Source organism: Dermacentor andersoni, chromosome 2, assembly GCF_023375885.2.
Source record: "Dermacentor andersoni chromosome 2, qqDerAnde1_hic_scaffold, whole genome shotgun sequence".
NCBI classification, from domain to species: Eukaryota; Metazoa; Arthropoda; class Arachnida; order Ixodida; family Ixodidae; genus Dermacentor; species Dermacentor andersoni.
In genome coordinates, this window is record NC_092815.1 from 145230937 (window position 1) to 145248625 (window position 17689).

General features: G+C 48.8%; 1 protein-coding gene across 15 annotated transcripts in view; it reads right to left on the bottom strand.

The window, feature by feature from the left end:
- LOC126540634 (coiled-coil domain-containing protein AGAP005037-like) overlaps positions 1 to 17689 on the bottom strand; it is a 592903-nt gene that overhangs the window by 282569 nt on the left and 292645 nt on the right. The window contains exon 1 of one of the 15 annotated variants that reach the window (XM_055076171.2): positions 14485 to 14846. The exons of the other annotated variants lie outside the window; for them this stretch is intronic. Coding sequence (XP_054932146.1) covers positions 14485 to 14581 — 97 coding nt within the window. The 5' untranslated portion in view covers positions 14582 to 14846. Of the gene's footprint in view, positions 1 to 14484; positions 14847 to 17689 lie in introns of those variants that run through there. 15 annotated transcript variants of the gene reach the window in all.

Sequence of the window (17689 nt, forward strand, 5' to 3'; positions counted from 1 at the left end):
TGCACAACAGTCTGGGTAGAATTTATTGAGAGAGACAAGATTTTGAAAAGTTGCGGTTTGTAACTGGCGTAATGCCACTGCTTCCTCCCGCGACAAGGACGGCGGTGGTGCGGCGTGGGTGCGACGAATGCGTTTATAATGACGGGGTATGCCTTTGTAACGGGGAAAGGGATCCCCCCACTCTGAGCTAGTCGCCTCACTATGCCGAGCCGCCCGGAGGGAAATTTCTCGGACAACCGCATGTGCGCGTTCGTTACCCGGCAGCGAGGTATGACCAGGGGTCCAGAGTAAGTGGATGTGGGGAGGTGTGGTTGGTGAATTTTGCGGGATCTGTTTGAGAATTTGGTGCGCCGCTCTCGGGATGCCATGTCCTGATAGGAACGCCCGGCATGCCTGTTGCGAGTCCGTCAATATATACACTTCCTCAGGAACACGGATGGCGTATCGAATTGCAAGAGCAACGCCGAGAATTTCTCCGTAAGCGCCATTTGTTCCGCGCATTGCAGCAGAGTCTCTCAGGGATTCGGTGCCATTCAAAACTACCGAGGTATAGCCCTCTTGAGTGCGTGATGTGTCCTTGTATAATGTATGTGTTTCCGGGATGTTTGCAAGCATGCAGCCAAAGTATCGTACACGGGCTTTGCGCCGTCGTTTGTCATGCTCGGGGTGCATATTACGTGGCAATGGATGAATACTTAGTGCTTGGCGTATCGCTGACGGCAAGATCGTTGGACGGCTTTCAGACTCAAGGGGTGGGACAGAGTATCCTAGCCGTGTGAGAAGATGCGGCCAGTAGGAGTGAGTAAGAGGCGCTGGCGATGGCTGACCCAATGTGGCTCTAGCAGCTCGCCTAGTGTGTTATGTTTCCCTAAGTTGAGGAGACGGCGTGTGGAAGTATAGTTCGGGAGGCCATGGGCCAGCTTGTCATGAAGTGTCATGGACATCACAAGAACATGTTACAAAGCCCGTAATGAATGCACACACATCTAACTTTGCTTATACATAAGCCCTGATGTTTACCCCAAGTTGCGCCCAATTTTATTTCGGCGGCAGTTATTCTTTCAAGATATTGGGCTAAATTCTGCGCCCGTTCATTAACACACTTGAAATTCTCCGCACTGCTTGGATAGATAATTTACTGCAAAGCCTGTAATTAACACTCATGCTCTAAACTTTGCCCGTACACGACTGATATCCAGCCGCCTATTTCCGCGAAATATAAACAATTTGACTGGTTTAGTACGCCAAAGACGCCGTGGGAGCATATTATAACGCACGAAAAGAGAGAAAGGGTAGGGGGGGTGTAAATGAGGGCTTACTAATTATTGGCAAAGCTCATAATCAAGCCAAGAACGGTAAAGTTGTGCCACACATTCCTGCTACGGGTGTGTGTGTGACTAGGGTCCGTGACTAAGGGTGCGAAAATATTCAAAACTTTCAGATAATGAACCGGATAGTGCCCTGTGCAATTAAAGAAGGGTGTGGGATTAGGCCTCTTGGTAAAACATGCTTTAACGTTCGAATAACAGCGCAAGGACAGCAGAAGAGACAGAAGCGAGATCGGAGCGCTAACTTCGAACAGTTCATTCGCGTTTCAGAAAACACAGCAAGACGTATAGCCACACACTAGCACACCAAGCTCGCGCAGAACGTCGCCACAAAGCCATACAAAATTCAACGCGGCATCGATACTCCCTAGGTATATCTGACCTCCTTGTCAGTTAGCGCAACAGAGGATGGGTGCTGACGCACCCATCCTTTAAACATAGAATTTTTTTCCGCTTCGATTATTTCACGCGTGACATGATCGCCGTGTTTTGCAATGATACTACATTCTTTTCGTATCTTGGCTTACATCCACACGATGAATTTTGTATGGCTTTGTCACGGCGTTCTGCACATGGTTGGTCTGCGCTAGCGTGTGGCGACATATCTTGCTGTGCTTTCTGAAAAGAAAATAAACTGTTGGAAGCTAGCGGCTCTGTTCTCACTTCCGTCCCCTCTGCTGTCCTTGCACTGTTATTCAAACTTTTAAGCACTATTCAATTCAGTTTTTGAATCCTATAGCAGACGTAAAACACGAGAAGCTACGCAGTGGAGCAGGCTACATGTCACTGGTGGTGGCAGACTTTCCCGGCTAAGCCGCTTTCATTTGTTTTCACCAGTGAGTTCTGAACATGCGAATAAATTGCTCGTTTAGTTCTAGTGCTCCAGTGGTGCGTTTCTTAATCTTTTTTAATAAACAGCGCTTCATAACGGAAAGTGTTACGACAGACATACTTTCTAACGCTGTGAATACACTAGGAAGTGAAGGTTGATGGTGAAAACAGCTGCTTATTACACGAAAACTATTCGAAAAGCATTTGATATTCGATTCGTATTTATTTGGTTTCCAAAAATGCTATTCACACACCCCTATCAAAGATTCATAATAATAATAATAATAATAATAATAATAATAATAATAATAATAATAATAATAATAATAATAAACAAACGTAACGCTGCATCTATCGTGTCGCCTTCCGGGAAAACACCGTTTATTTTTTATTTTTAGAAATCTCTTTCATCCGCGCTGAAACAGACGGCCGCAACCACTACATCTTCGTGGCTTCACGACCTGCAACTTGCCTCTACAGTGTGCAGTGAACCACGTGCAGGGTCGCAATGAATGCAGCTCCGGCCTCGCTGCAACGTTGTGATGCTAATGAAGCTCGTTCCCGTTGAGCGCCCGGATCAAGGCGCAACAACATGGCACTCTGCGAGATGTCCCCAAAAGAACGCCCTTCAGTTCGGCCCAGCCGGCGCGGCATGAAATGCGGTCTCGCCGGCACGCGAAGTGTGCGCGCCCCTGCGTCGACATGACGCGGCAATTCCGTCGGTGCATGGCCTCCGAGATTACCCCCGCGCGCGCATGGGGTGATCTCGGAGGCCATCGTCATTGTCTCCTCGTCGGGAAGAGTGCGCCCCGGGAAAGTTTTGCGAAGGCTTCGTAGTCGTGCGAACGAAAGTCCAGCTCCACGTGGCAGGCTCTACGCGAAACTGACAACTGCATGTTTTTCAATGAGGGGCGCGTGTACGGAAAAGCCGTTCCAACAATATCTAGCGAGGCAAAAGAAGAAAATAACTTTAAAAAAAACATGGACGGAGAAGGAAAGTCAAAAGGAGCAAGACAAAGTGCGTGTGCCGTGTTTATATGCACGACGCTTGGGTAGCGACGCGGAACGCCGGCGCGTGCGAGCCGCTTGATCGCCCGCGTTCTTCGTACGTGTGCTGGCGAATGGATTTCACTCGCGTTCTGTCGCGACAGCTTGCTGTTCACTGCAGCGCGCTGCATGGAGCCTGACGCCGTGTGCGGAATACTAGACGTGGATTTATAGTTACTCCGTTTAGAAGTCTACATTGTTTGGCGGGGCTTGCAGTATGTATAGTTGTTTGTTTGAAATAGTAATTGTTCTTCTCCCCCCCTCTATTATTTGTTTTTTTGGCACTCATAACGCTAGGCGGCGACACTGGTTTGTCTACGAAAGTCCGGCATACGGCAGTACACACGCAGGCAAGAGATTAAATTCTCATGTTTTGCGTCCCAACCGCGATCTGAGTGATCAAGAGGCGAGCCGTAGTGGGAGTTGGGTGAGGGCAACCAAATTTATATTGACGACGCGGGGTTCTTTAACGTGCACCTAAATCTAAGTACACGGGTGTTATTGCATTGCGCCCCCATGGAAATGCGGCCGCTGTGGCCGGGATTCGATCCCACGACCTCTTGCTCACCAATGCAATGTCATAGCAACCCGCCGTGATTGTTTAATGGCCATGTATGGTGTTGGGCGGCTAAGCACGAGGTCGCAGGATCGAATACCGGCCACGGCGGCCGCATTTCGATGGGGGCGAAAAGCGAAAACACCGGTGTACTTAGATTTAGGTGCACGTTGAAGAACCCCAGGTGGTCCGAATTTCAGGAGTCCCTCACTACGGCGTACTTCATAATCAGATCGTGGTCTTGGGACGTAAAACGCCATAGTTTAATTTTGATTTTTTAATGTCGTAGCGACTGGGCCACGGCCAGTGGCGTAGCAACAGGGGGGGCCGGGGGGCCGTGGGCCCCGGGTGCTAGGGGCCAGCAGGGGGGGGGTGGTGGGGGTGTCATATACGCCTGAAGACACCCCTCTTTCCGCCGGCTTGACTGGGCGCAAATTGCAAAGAATGCACCGGTATCCAGTAGCCCGAGCTCATGCACCCGATGCGTTGCGCCGCCGAATTGTCGGCTGCAGCTCTATCAACACCCCACGAAATAATGGCAGGAATGTGCGGGCTAAAAAAATTAATTCGGGAAATGGTCGCTAAACTACTCGCCTTAGCGGAACGTTTCATGTGGGGTGCGCTCGTGCTGTGCGTTCATGCTGGGAGCAGAAGTCGCTAAACATACAGTGAGGCGTTGTAAGGCGTTGGGGCTCTTGGGTCCCTCTTCCGTTCAGAACGCGCAGCGAAGACGAACAAAGACAGCAGCAAGAGGGCGTTCAACCAGCGCGCCCGGCGCTCGCGTTTACGGCGAAGCGTTCGTTGAGAGCGACGTTGCATAAGTGGGGCCGTCACAAGTCGCGAATGGAATTCTCTGGATCGTCTTCAGACTCGGTTCGGCCGAAGAGTTTGGCGGCGTATGACTCGACAGGCTGTAGTCGCGGGCCCGCCGCGATGTCCGGCTTGCTTTTACTTCTCTCCCGCTCGCTCCGAGAAGCCGCTGCGAAACCTGCCGTTATGTTTCACGCTTTCCTTCTTACCCTCGAAAGTTTCAGGAAACTGTTGTTGTTGTGTGACTTCATGTCACAAGTACAGTGTCTGTATCAGATGCACAGAATTTTATGAAAAAAATTTGAATTTTGTAAGGATATTTCCCGATCGAGATTCTATGAAGTTATGTCTTTTTGTGATTACTAGGAACTCGGTAGCGCGAAAAAATATGGCAGATAAGTGATAACCATATCCTTAATAATCCCGTAATTAGTACTTATAGAGGAAGCACTTCAATTCGAGAATGGAGGACTCAGTCATTAACTCAACAAAACCTTCTTAAACAAAATCGTTTTGGATGCTACAACATACAGTACTTTGGCACTGCGGGCGGCGCCCAGTATATGGCAGCAGCGAAAGAAATATGAAATAGTGGACCAGTGACGTTGATCCCTTAATCCTCTCCATTGCGAGTGCAGACCAACAATAGTGCAAGCTTTCGCTGGCACGGGCTTCTTCGCGGCCTTTTCTTTCTTTTTTTTATGGTGACGCCAAGCATCGACGCGAAGCGTGCTCAATTCTGTTCCCAATCTTGCGGTGGTACGGCAGCTCGGATAATCACGTTTGTCTGTATAGCAGCAAATGAAAACAAGGCTTTATTGATCAGAATGAAGAGAACTCGTAATTGTCATAGCATTGGCGCCCGCGCAGCGGGGAGGCAGGTAGCGTTTTCTAATAGGGTGGGGAGGTCAGCGTCACTGACAATTTAATTTTCGTTTTCGTCCAGGGCTGCCCACAGACAAAATACTGCGTGCCATAGTACCTACGACGATTTTTGTGAAGTTGTTGTTGGGCAAGATATGAATGTCGGGCTTTAATTTTGCAACTGCAATATTGCCGCTAAAATTGGTAATTAAAACTTCATTATAAAGATATTTTTTTTACTTGTACGTGAGTCATATTTTCCACGATGCCGCATTTGTATTGGCTGCCAAGCCTTAGTCTGACAGAAGATGTGCACGTGGGCTTATCACACGTTATCAGTGCAGCACCCTGTGTTGTGTTATATGGCACAGGAAAAACAGCGTGTATATTTTGTGCATTCGCGATCTCTGGGAAAGAAAGCGAAGGAGAGGGGGATCCGGGGAACGTGCGCGGTATCCAAGGTGGCTGTACTGGTGCTGAAACCCGAAAATTGTCGATATCCTCGCCTTCCTCGACTACATCAGGGGGGGGGGGGGGGGGGTGACAGAAGACCTATGGGCCCCGGGTGCCATACGACCTAGCTACGCCACTGGCCACGGTGGCAGGTGGCCAGAAGGCTAAGATGATTGTGAAAGTACATCGAAAGTACATCGGACAGACTGGACGATGTTTGAACGAAAGATTAAAGGAGCACGATTATAACGTTTCAAAAGCAGTCGCCGGACACCTTGGGATACATTGTAGAGATTGCGGATGTCGGCCATTCTTTAAGGAATGCAAGATTGTGAGTAAAAATGGCAGCCAAATGACGCGAGAGATAATCGAAGCCGCTGAGATTGCGCGTTTGGGAAGTATGTGCGTGAGCATGCCATCAGTCTCCCTTAGTGCAAAGGAAATAGATTTCCTCACGCGCTAATCTGAAATTTTGTGGCCTGTTCCTTTTTTGCGATGTCGAGTGCAGCAGAAATGATCACATGAAAAAGCCGGCTTGGCATTGGCCATGATTGTAAAAATTTTTTTGTTCATTTGCTTCTTTTGTCGGTACCCCCCCATCCACCCCCCCGAGTACCTTCCTTTATTTATTCCATTGACAAGGGAATAAAACGACAGTTGCTGCAAGTAGCGCTCTGTGGTGTGTGTTGCTCTTCTGTATGTCTCGTCGAAATGTTGCGCAATCCAACCTCTAATAAGAAACAATGATACCTTGGAACTTTACCGCTTATATTGGCGAAATTGAAGGCATCAGCTATTGAGCCCAACTAAATACAGCTTGCTGAAATGCTTTATAGTGAGCGATAAGTAAAGAATGCAACAGCACGAAGTTCCTCAGAGGGAACGTGTACTGTACACGTATACGGCAGTGAACAACATTGCGTTATACAGTCTCCTTCGGGCTCCTGTATCTTTCTTTTTTTTTCTTTCAATCTAGAGACAGTGCACGTTGATGCGGTTTCGCGGCCTTACGGCGTCACATGCGTCGCTGTGTGTGTTGAATAGTTTCTGAACCCTTCTGACTTGACACACACAGAATTACGCGGAAGGAGGCCGCATATAAAAGCAGAATTCACGAAGAGGTTGCTTCCAGCCTGCAGACATCCGCGACAAATCTCAACGTAGACACACCGCGTACTACTTGAAGTCGTAATTGTGCTGAACAAAGTGTGCTGGAAATTTCGGCGACCACACCGAAACACGGGCGAACTATGTCTCCTCTAACAATGGGTGAAAAAAAAATTATCCGCAGAGAGAGAGAGAGAGAGAAAGAGAGAGAGCTGGCATAACTTTTTCAACCACCATCGTGATTTATTTTTATTTTTATGATGTCGCGCTAAACGAGCAGAGCGCAGTTCACAGCATACGGTTGAACCCGGCGGGAATTTGAGGAAGCCAGAGCCCGCGTTTCCCTTCCAGTCGCATTACGAGTGACATAGGACAGCGATTCTCTGCCCGACTATGGGTCGACGTGCGCCAGGGTTTGTTCCAGACCGTTTACCCTGCGACGCAGCCGCTGCAGCAGCCACCTCCCCCCCACTTTTCCTCGGAGTAAAAAAAGCTCCCCAACACAATCTTTGTTTGAACGCCAAGACCGGAAGTGAAGAGGGGAAGTGCGTGGAAGTATCGCGCATTCATCTTACTTAGGACCCTGTTCTACGCGCACAGACTAGAAAACGCCGCACCCTAAGTGTGTTCCCGGAAGTGTGGTTTTAAAAGTAAATTCTACCGATGAACAATGTCACTCAAAAACTTACACACACAGACCAAAGTTACACACACACAAAAAAAGAAAGAAACGTGCAAGAAATCATTTTACCTTGAAGCAGCATACGCAATTATCGTCTTTTCGAAATTAAATTTGCACGTTTTAACAGTTGCTGCCTTCAGAAAATTACCTGCGATCGCAATAAAAATAAAAGCTCCTTTAGGTAAGGATTAGAAATCAAGAAAAATCATTTTCCTTTCCTGTCTAGGTCAATCAAGAGTTCATCAATGCATAATTCCATTCTTTCATTACGTTTCTGTACTTTCCGTATTGCCATAGATGTCTGCTGTAGAACACTGCTATAGCCATTCTGATTAATACTCCGGTCACACAAAACAAAGAAAAAAAGAATTAAGAATCGAATTAATTCATGTGCTTCTATTTCTCGGGATCTCTTTAGCGTCATGAGAGCGTCCTTACCTCAGGCTTTACCACGGCAAAAGCAGCGGCCGTACTAGCGTGGACTTTGTCAAGACCTGTGGTGAACCTATCCATTCCCGGAGTCAGAAAAAAAAATCACAGATAGCCTCATGTGGACACACTTTACTTACAACTTAACCGCTTACTTTAGCCCATGTACCTGAAGATTATGCCGCTTCGATACATATATTTACTGGCGGGTCGGTGTCAATCAGCACTTCAACCGCTACATTCGTAATACCGAATATGAAGATCAGTAAACGCTTCCGTCTCGATCACCAATCTACATCAAGGGCCGCAGAGGTTGTTGCCATTCTGGAGGCAATTCGTTATATATCGATGGAGCCGCACTAGACTTGGACTATATATAGTTTGCGATTCCAAGCCGGCACTCCAAGTGATCGATTATGGCCATAGACGAGGACCTTACTACGTCCTTGGTCAAGAGGTGATCGAATCACACGATGTCGCCCTAAGAGCTGGCCCTTGCATAAGGCTTCAGCGGATTCCGGAACACTGTGACCTACATGGAAATGAGCTCGCCGACGCGGAGGCAAAGATGGTCCACACTAATTGCACACCAGTCTCCATCCCATTTTCATTATCAAACACTGATGCTCTAGTGCATAGACTTCTGCGTGATAATACGGCAGTATATTGGGCCTCGCCAGGTCATCGTTATCGCCACCTTCACGAACTCGACCCAGAGATAGAAATACGGATACCACCCGCCATAAAAAGGCACAATGCAAGCTTGCTGCACAGTTTACGATTACGTGGCCTTCACCCGGCGCTACCTGCATCTCATCCGCCGGGCGGACAGTCCGAATTGTGAGGAATGCGGTATTCCTGAGACGACAGAACACCTTTCGTGCATCTGCCCGCGATTTGATGTACAGAGAAAATTGCTGACAGACATCTTGTCAAATTTCGTCGTTGCACCATTGACTGAAAAGGTTCTATTGGAACCTTCGCCCGATCCTCGTCATCAGCCTGGTAGACTGAAGGCTCTCAACAAATTTTGTGAGAGAGCGAACTGGACAAGAGGCTTTTAATACCGTCGTCTTCCCTAGGCGACCCGACTAGGGAATCGGATTACTGTATTGCGGCCAATCACAATCGCCGAATCGGTTGTGATACCAAGCCCAAATCGCATCGTTCCTCAGCATACCCACCTCCGAAGCATCCCCACCCCCGAAGCAACCTTCGAAGCATGGAATATGTGACAGGACAGCAACCTGGATATCCAAAGTAGGCGCCGTTCTTTGGTAGCATTTCACGTTGGCCCTTTGCATCAGTAGTTCAGGCTAACCGGTAGTGGTGGGGGTGCCCTTTGTGGAACCGTGAGCAGTCGGTGTCAACGCTGTGTTGACTTCTTGGTAGGCGCTGACGGATGGGTGGAGCCAGTGGCGTAGCAACGAGGGAGGCCAGGGGGCCGTGGGCACCGGGTGTAAGGGGCCAGTGTGTGTGGGGGGGGGGGGGGGCTGACATATACGTCTGAAGACCCCCCTCTTTCCGCCGGCTACACCCAGGGGGGGGGGGGGGGGGGGATGGCATAAGACCTATGGGCCCCGGGTGCTAGACGACCTAGCTACGCCACTGGGTGGAGCTGCCTCGTGGCAAACGCCTAATTAACACCTTTATTGGCCATGTTGAGACGTAACGCAACCTTCATGTTCGCTGAGGTCAACCTCAAGTTCTGAACCATGACAATCTTAGGATAAATTATTGTTACACTGTATGCCAAGAAATTTCGGGCCGACTGTTGTCTGTTATCTCCAGTGTTCATAAACCTGCTGAATGCAAACACAAGAGGCCTTCGCGGCACCGTTCTTAATCCGATGTAGGCTCCTAGAGCGACCACACGGCCACTGTTCGAGCTTTGTGCGTTACCTAACGGCACACCCAAGGATACGCTCTTTCCCCCGGCGAAACCTCTGTTTATTCACGATCGCCGGCTAAAGGTTACCATTCGCGCCGTTGCGTTATCAACACATAAATCCCAGTATACGATGTGGTCTCACAGTGAACCAACCTTATCTTTATCGAACCGATTGCTTAGTTTACTACTTGTATCTTAAATGTTTGCGTAAACGCTGATAGCGTCAATCGCAAGTGTTCGAAAAGTTCTACAGGGCAGTTCTTGCGTCTCAGCAAGAAAACTCATCTGTAGACAGCGAATACTTCACGAGATTACTGCGATCATTCTGCGCTGATTAGAAGCAGTATGAAGCGTAACGAGTAACAACAATTTCTGGTACTATTGCTTTTGCTTGGCGACAAATTTGCATAGCCGGCGATGCCGGCGTGGACTGGAACGTGTGGCCACAATTTGAACTTCCCAATAGGAAGGCATCCTATTTTCCGGAAGTTCCTATCGCTCATTCTTATTGTTAGTGATGCCATATAGAGTGTTCATTTAGGAAAGTAGCATTCGATTGTTTTAAGAGGGTAAATGCTACTTCAAACGAAACTGTTTTACGAACTTTCAACGCAGGACTCGGCAGGACACAAGACAACAAATGCGGGCACTAAGTTCCTCCCAAAATCCGCAGCCATATGCGTCGAATGTACGTACAATCCACTTGTTCAGCACATCACAAGATGTCGGTTCTCTATGGAAACGTGCCTTTGCACGTGGATATGGTCGATACACATTGTAAACGGAGTGCTTTAAAGTTACACCATTTCTATTCCAGCGTGAGTCCATTTCTACTTTACCACTTTCTTTTTATTCGCCAATAAATCAATAGTTTAGTTTCAACATTATCATGATGGTTGAAACGAGGGCTCAAAGTAACTTCGCCAACAACAACGTCCCCAAATAGAGTATAAACAGTTACAGCGGTCTCTGCCTGTTTGCTATAGCTAGATTGCACACAGCAGTAAACTTGTCACTACTCAAGTATCGTTTCTGTGTATTCAAAATTGCCCGATACTTAGAGCCACTGGAGATACGCATAATACGTTTGTTTTGTAATCGTTAACTGAATTTTCTCGAATCACCCTTGGTATGTAACACAGTTCCTCTGCTTTTAGAGCCTGATTACTCAAAAAGGTGGGCATTGCTTGCCCAACAAATAAAATGCATATTCGACTAATTGAAGTTTTAAATGAAGTCATAAACTAATTACACTACGGCACATACCACAATCTACGAATTGTAGCTGGTGAGGTCGCAAGTCGTATCCATTGGGAATGAATTCTGAAGATCAAAGCAGTTTCAAGTTATGCCTTTTCAAAATGTGCGATGAAATACATTGACGTGTCAGTTATTGTATGGCTTCAATGCATAAAAAGTCATTGTGCCTAAAAAGCAAATGGGAAAACTCAGCCTTTCTTTTTAGCAAGTAGTTTCAAAATTCGTTCCAAGAGGGGTGAAATTTTGTCAACGATTGAATTGTGTCTATTGATTTCATGTGCAAGTAATGTACACTTCTTAGAGTAATCCTGATTAATGAGTAGACTTATGTTACATGCTATGGGCGATTTTGAAAAATTATTTTAATGTTTAAAAAGCGCATTCGGTATGCTCCCCTCCTAAGGTCATGACACAAGTTACAACACAACCATTTGCGACATAGTAAAATAAAATAAATTCGTATAGTCATAATGGGGCCGAATGACACAGAACATTGCAAGTAATGCAATAATATCAACCAAGTTTCATTCAAACTATGACCAAATAATAGCAAGTTCCTCTTAACGAATAAAAACGAGAACTTACCAAATCTACAACATAAAAGTCGGGCAGCCTCAACTATAGTTGACCTCTACGTAATGCGAAGCATTCGTGATTTGTACAGTGTTTATACTTGTAATGAGTAAGATAGAACGTTTCTAATGGCACGATAAATTGAAAGCTAACTAAAACCATAGCTCGGCAAGCTCACCCATGAGTCGACACACTCGGGCTCAGACTGACCCGTGAGTCTGAGTCCGAGTGATCCCTAAGGAAAACATATATTCGGTGAGTCAGTCCCAGCGTGTTCCGTTTATTTTGCCGACCTGTGACTGCAACGCAGTGGCACATACGCAGTGCACACATACAGTCGTCTCTGTGGCATATTGTTTAAGACTCCACCGTCACCGCGATCGGCCCACGAAAACGGCAAGGTACCCCACCCTGCCCGCCCGTCCGCCTGCGAAAAAGTGGCTGCACTGGGAGAAGAATGCTTCACATCAAATGCCGCCCAGGATGTAGTTCAGGCTTCGGCCAAGTGGCCACCACTGCAACCGACACTCCACGGTATTCCATGCGGACACGACGGGCCGAGTCGACTGATGACTGTGCCTTAGACATCGGCGAAGACGAAGTTCAACAAGTTTTTTTTTATATAAGAACTAAATATGGGGACAGGTAAGATATTCCACTAGTAGGAAATGTTTTTATTGATTAAGTTATATCGTCGGCTTCTAAGTGCAAAAACCACAGTACAATAGCCACAGCTGGTAACTTTTGTTGCGAGACACCACTTGAGGAGGACGATATGAACTAGATTGTTTAAGGAGGGTTTGCGGCGACGATAACTACGAGATGGCGCCAAAGTAGCGCGCGTCGTCTGTTCACCGATGACGCCGCCGATACTACATATGGAAACAAAGCACTGCATAAGCGGAGGTCTGTCTGCGGCGGCTACTGTGAATCGCGCCAACGCGTCACCCACGCGTTGCCTCTCGCGATCTCCCGATCAGCGAAGCAGCCGCGCCACACTTCGCTCCGTTTGCAACGTGCCGCACGTGAAAAATTGTCCGCGCCAGCCAATATATCTCAAGAAAACACGCATACAGCTGCGCTCAAATTTTGCATTAGGGAATATCGTAATCGGCAGTGAATGCTTTTCCAGAGATCCGTATTTTTCTAGTTTGATGCAATAGGTTTGCTATAACCATCTCTAATATTTTTCTCCATATGATGCTCTACTACACGTTCTCTACTGAAAAATTGTGTTGCCTGCAACATTTAAACTGACGGCAAGTTCCCAAGTTGTCTATTTTCCTTGTTTGTACATTGGAAAGTATCGTGGCCACCTTCTGGTGAAGTGTTCTTCCCTTTGTTCTTTTCCCACCTCTATATATTATTACACAGTTGCAGATTCTACGGCTAAACAATTTGTGCAAGTATCTTGCTTTTCGTCTCTCTGGCTACCAAGTTCCGAAAGAGAAAAATGGATACTAACAAATGTATAAAAGAGCGTGGCGCCCTGTCATGCCGTTGATCGAAAAAAAAAAAATACCTCACGAAGGAACAAATTAAACTGACGCACGACTCATAAAACATAGCTAAGTGTCAATCTTGGCAAGGAAAAAGCTTACCGACGCTATGGGTGGGCAAACTGTTAGCGCTTGTCGCCAGCAAAACGGTTTAGCGAGCGCCTTCTCAGAATGAGCAGTCGACAGGATCCTCCTTTGTGTTTACATCTGTGTGAAAGCAGAGTCGTGGCTCTGCCAGGCCCGCAGAAGAGCGCACCCGGAGAGATAACGATCGGGTCACCAACCTCGTGACAGAAGAACGATGCTCCCTGTCGCAGTGTGATACGCGCATGGCACATTTCCTTGGGTGTGCCAAGAGATGGCCACTCTAGATTTCCCGCGTTTCAAGGAAACGTGAAAAGCCGCCGCGGTAAGCATCACTGAAGCAGCATCGTTCTCGCGTGTGAGCGCCTGTGTTAAAGACGCTTCCACGCCCCCTCAAACCCAACCCGCGCAGGAGTTTACAGGCCTTTATAAGACTTTCGCAACGTTACATGACTATAATAATGAAACGGCAACCATACAATACAGTGTTCTCGCAGGCATAACAAACAATTTCGCGCACTCAAGTTCAATCCACTCTCAATCATGAGCGCACTCATTCACGCTTCAACTGTTACATCACATTCTGAAGCATCATGCGGAAACTTTCACATGCACGGCACTTAACTACATACAGAGATACTTTGGAAAAGCGCTTCGATCAGGCGCGTCCATTGAGAAGTGCCTCAGCGATATGGTACAAAAAGTCGAGCTAACTGCCCTCAACGAGCCTACGCGTGGCCGCAGAAAGATTCGCCATCGGTAGAAAAATCACAGCCAAGTCAGGAAGATTGCATCATGAGCAAGGAAGCGCCTAAATTAATTCGCGCTCTCGATCATTACTCTAGCTTGACGCCGTCCTCAGTTGTGGCGACATTCCGATCGCGTCGGAGCCATATCTGTACACGTCCAACATGACTTATAGGTATTTTCTGCTTATCCTGAACAGGAGACGAATATCACATCAGTGTTTAAGGCACGCTCGCACACGCCACTTTTGAGCAAGCAAACGAGAGAGAGTAAAAATTGCAGGTTACCGGCGACCGCACGTGCGGGCCCGGCGGATGACTCACGTCTTCCGAATTCGGATCCTCCGCCGCCGTTGGTGCTCGCAGACCGGGCGACCGGAGGAGGCAAGGACGAGGTCGAAAGCCTCCGGGGCGGGAGCATGTCTCGATGAGACTCAACCCCTCAAGGAAGCGGGAAGGGAGACGCGCGAAACCGACAGGCACCAAAGAAACACACAAGCGCGCGCCGAAACACCCACACTACACACGCACGTACACAAACTTCACCGCAAAAGGCAATTTCGAGAAGGAGCTCCACCGACCCAAACAGAACATCTAACAAGCACAGCGGCACATCACGACGGACGGGATCCCATCACGCTCCGCCGCTCTCTGGATTGACGCGGATCCAGGCATCCAGCGGTCGCGTATCCAACGAATTCGGGCAGCCACGAAAAAGTAGACGGGCTCGCACGCTGGTCCGGAAGCGCCGGGTCGTCGAGTCGAGCTTGGCCGAAGGGCTTGGAAGCGTCGGGTCGCTGAGAGAATCGTTTGACTGTTTGTTACAGCGCTCGGAGCTGGCGTCTCCTCACAGCAGACGACGCCAGAGTCGCGCGCGTTGCCTTTGCATTGCGCCGGCCGGCGGGGGCTGAAGCACGACGCGAGCGGCGGCGGCGGACGAGCGTCTTCGTCCAACGAAACAGCCACAGCATCAGAGCGAAGTAAAAGAGGGGGTGCAAAACCCGGCCCTCCTCCCTCCTGTTTCTGGGCTTTCTTTTTCTCTCTGCCTTGTTTCGCTCGCTTTCCCTGCTGCTCGCTGGCTTCTTCTTATTCTTCTTCGGCGGTGCTGAGAGGAGGAAGCGGTGGCGAGAGACGGGTCTCCTCTTTCAGGCGCGCCGCCACCACGCTCCCGCCAGCGCCGAGATATGCCCGCCGGCCCGAGGGCCTCGCCGGAGGTTGGGGTTGAGAGAGAACAACGTCACGTGACGCAAACAGCGTGACGTCACGCCGGTTTGCGCGACAAGGCGGCGGACAAGCCGCGAGCCCCACGGGGGTTGGGGTGGAACAGCGAAAAGAGGGAGCGGGTGAAAGTGAGGAAGCCAGCGAAGGTGGAAAAGAGCGGGTGGTGTAGACCGCGATCTGCAAAAGCTTGAAAGTTCCTCCCCGGTCGTCCTCCTCATTCTTTTAGCCCTTAAGCGGGTATTGTTTTTCTTTGCGCTTTTCTTTCTGCCGCCGCAGTTGAAGAGACGGCGAAGGGTGGGGAGAGGACGATGCGCACGAAAGCCGGGGCTGCGGTTTCTCCCGCTACTTTTTGTTTTAACTTGTTTCGGTTGTTTCTTTTTTACGCGCGACACATGTGCGGGCGCACGCTGGCCGGCGGCGTCGTGCATGCCGCCTGTGGGCCTGGGATGCTCGTCAAGAAGCGATTCGTTCAGGTGAGCCTGCCGCCGACAGCGGCCCTATTAGACACGGATAGCGCGGCTGCTGCCACATGTTTCCCAACATGGCCGTACCGTAACGTTGCTTCGTCGCTGGCTCGGTGCGCGCACATCTACCTACAGTCCGCTGAAACAGCGCGCAGTGCTGCGAAACTTGCAGCTGGCGCAAGCAAGTCAGGAATGGAGGGAGTTCGTTAAAATGTAGGTCTCTTCGCAGAGGCAGTTCAAACCCCATTGTAAGAGCGCAATGTTCATGACACAAACACGCGGCTTCGGTGAAGTCGCAGCGAGTATTGCGCACGGTTGCGTAAGTTGCCAGTCCGGCGTGAAAACTGCGCAGCCTACTTCTGGAACGTTCTAGATTACGTACTTAGTAAAGAAAATTCACAAGTTTATCGCGATTTTTTTTTGCCTTTTGTACAATGGTTTACTTGATGTTTGTGTATTGTTTCGCTGTGTTCTTGTTGCTTTCCGCCTCTGAGTACAGGTAGGGCAGCCTTCGTCATGCAGTTGCATCTGCCTTTAACCTTTTCATCCTGCAGACGATGCACGTCTTAGTAAACAATATACATGTATATAAAGAAACACATAAGTAGGAAGGCGCCGCGGGCCAGCAGTGTAGCGAAATTCGCGCGTGAAATATACCACCGGTCTTCGAGTTACGACTGTGCTCTACCGACAGCAGCGCGCAGCACCATGCAGGAGACCTGGAAACTAAACATTTGTATTATAGAAGCATATCTGCACAATTCTACGAAACCTTGCCGCGGTTGCGCGATACTTGTTTTTCGTGCTGAGCAACTAGTTGGGGGTTCAATGCCCCTCCCCCCAGCCGCTGCGGCCTGATTACCGTGTTGATGGGATGCGACAACGCTTGCGAACGGTGCTTTTTTGCTACACGTTGAGAAACCCCCAGGGCTTCTGAATAATTCGAAAGCCGTGTCGCTTTAGAACGACAGACAGCATAAATAACGTAACAGCTCTGCGAAACGTTCAGATGGCAGCCGAAAAACTAGGAGATAATGGCGAGGAACGTGCAGTCGCAAAGAAACCAGCCGCTAAGTCAAAACCTACGCGAGCAGCGAGCAAGCTTGACGGCAACCATCTGGAACCTGCATATTGCACGATTGCCGAGCTTATGAAAATATGACAGCGTTCACGTCCCTCTAGGATATATGCGTGAAACTCTGTGAAGGAGAGTAAGGGTGTTTTGCACTTCCGCATCGCACTCCTCCTGCTGCTAAGAGCTGTCAAGTGTGCAGCTATACGAAACTTGTAGCGTGCTATTCAAGCTCTTTGCGTGAGAGAATTTCGTACTAGGCAGTGGAAGAGCGCAGAAAAAAAGATAGATAGATGAAAACAGCTACGCTTTTCTTCTGGGCTAAAGCGAACCGCCCGACGTCCGCCTCGGATAATTCAGACAACGCCGCTCGGTTTTAAGAGGCTGCGAGGACAGCACACCCGCCTGCTTCCCGGCTCATCCGTCTTACATCGGATGCGCGAGATGCCAGTGAGTTCCATCGTACGCGCTTGCTATCATACTTGTCCCCATTCGTGCGTGAAGTCCGGCGAGCCACTCCGCGTATTTAGAGGATCACCGCAGAGAGTCGCTGTATTCTGTACCCCACTTTGAGGGATGACGCTGCTAGGCAACTCGGTCGGCTGGCTCATTCGTTATCATTAGAGGAGTATTATAATTTATAGTCCAAGTGTCATACGCACTCCCTCAAACTTTCTCGTAGGTAAACAGAGGGCTTAGTGCAGTTCAATCGCGCTTCATACACATATAGTGTGTCCATTCTCAAGACGGCATTACCCGCCGTGGTTGCTTA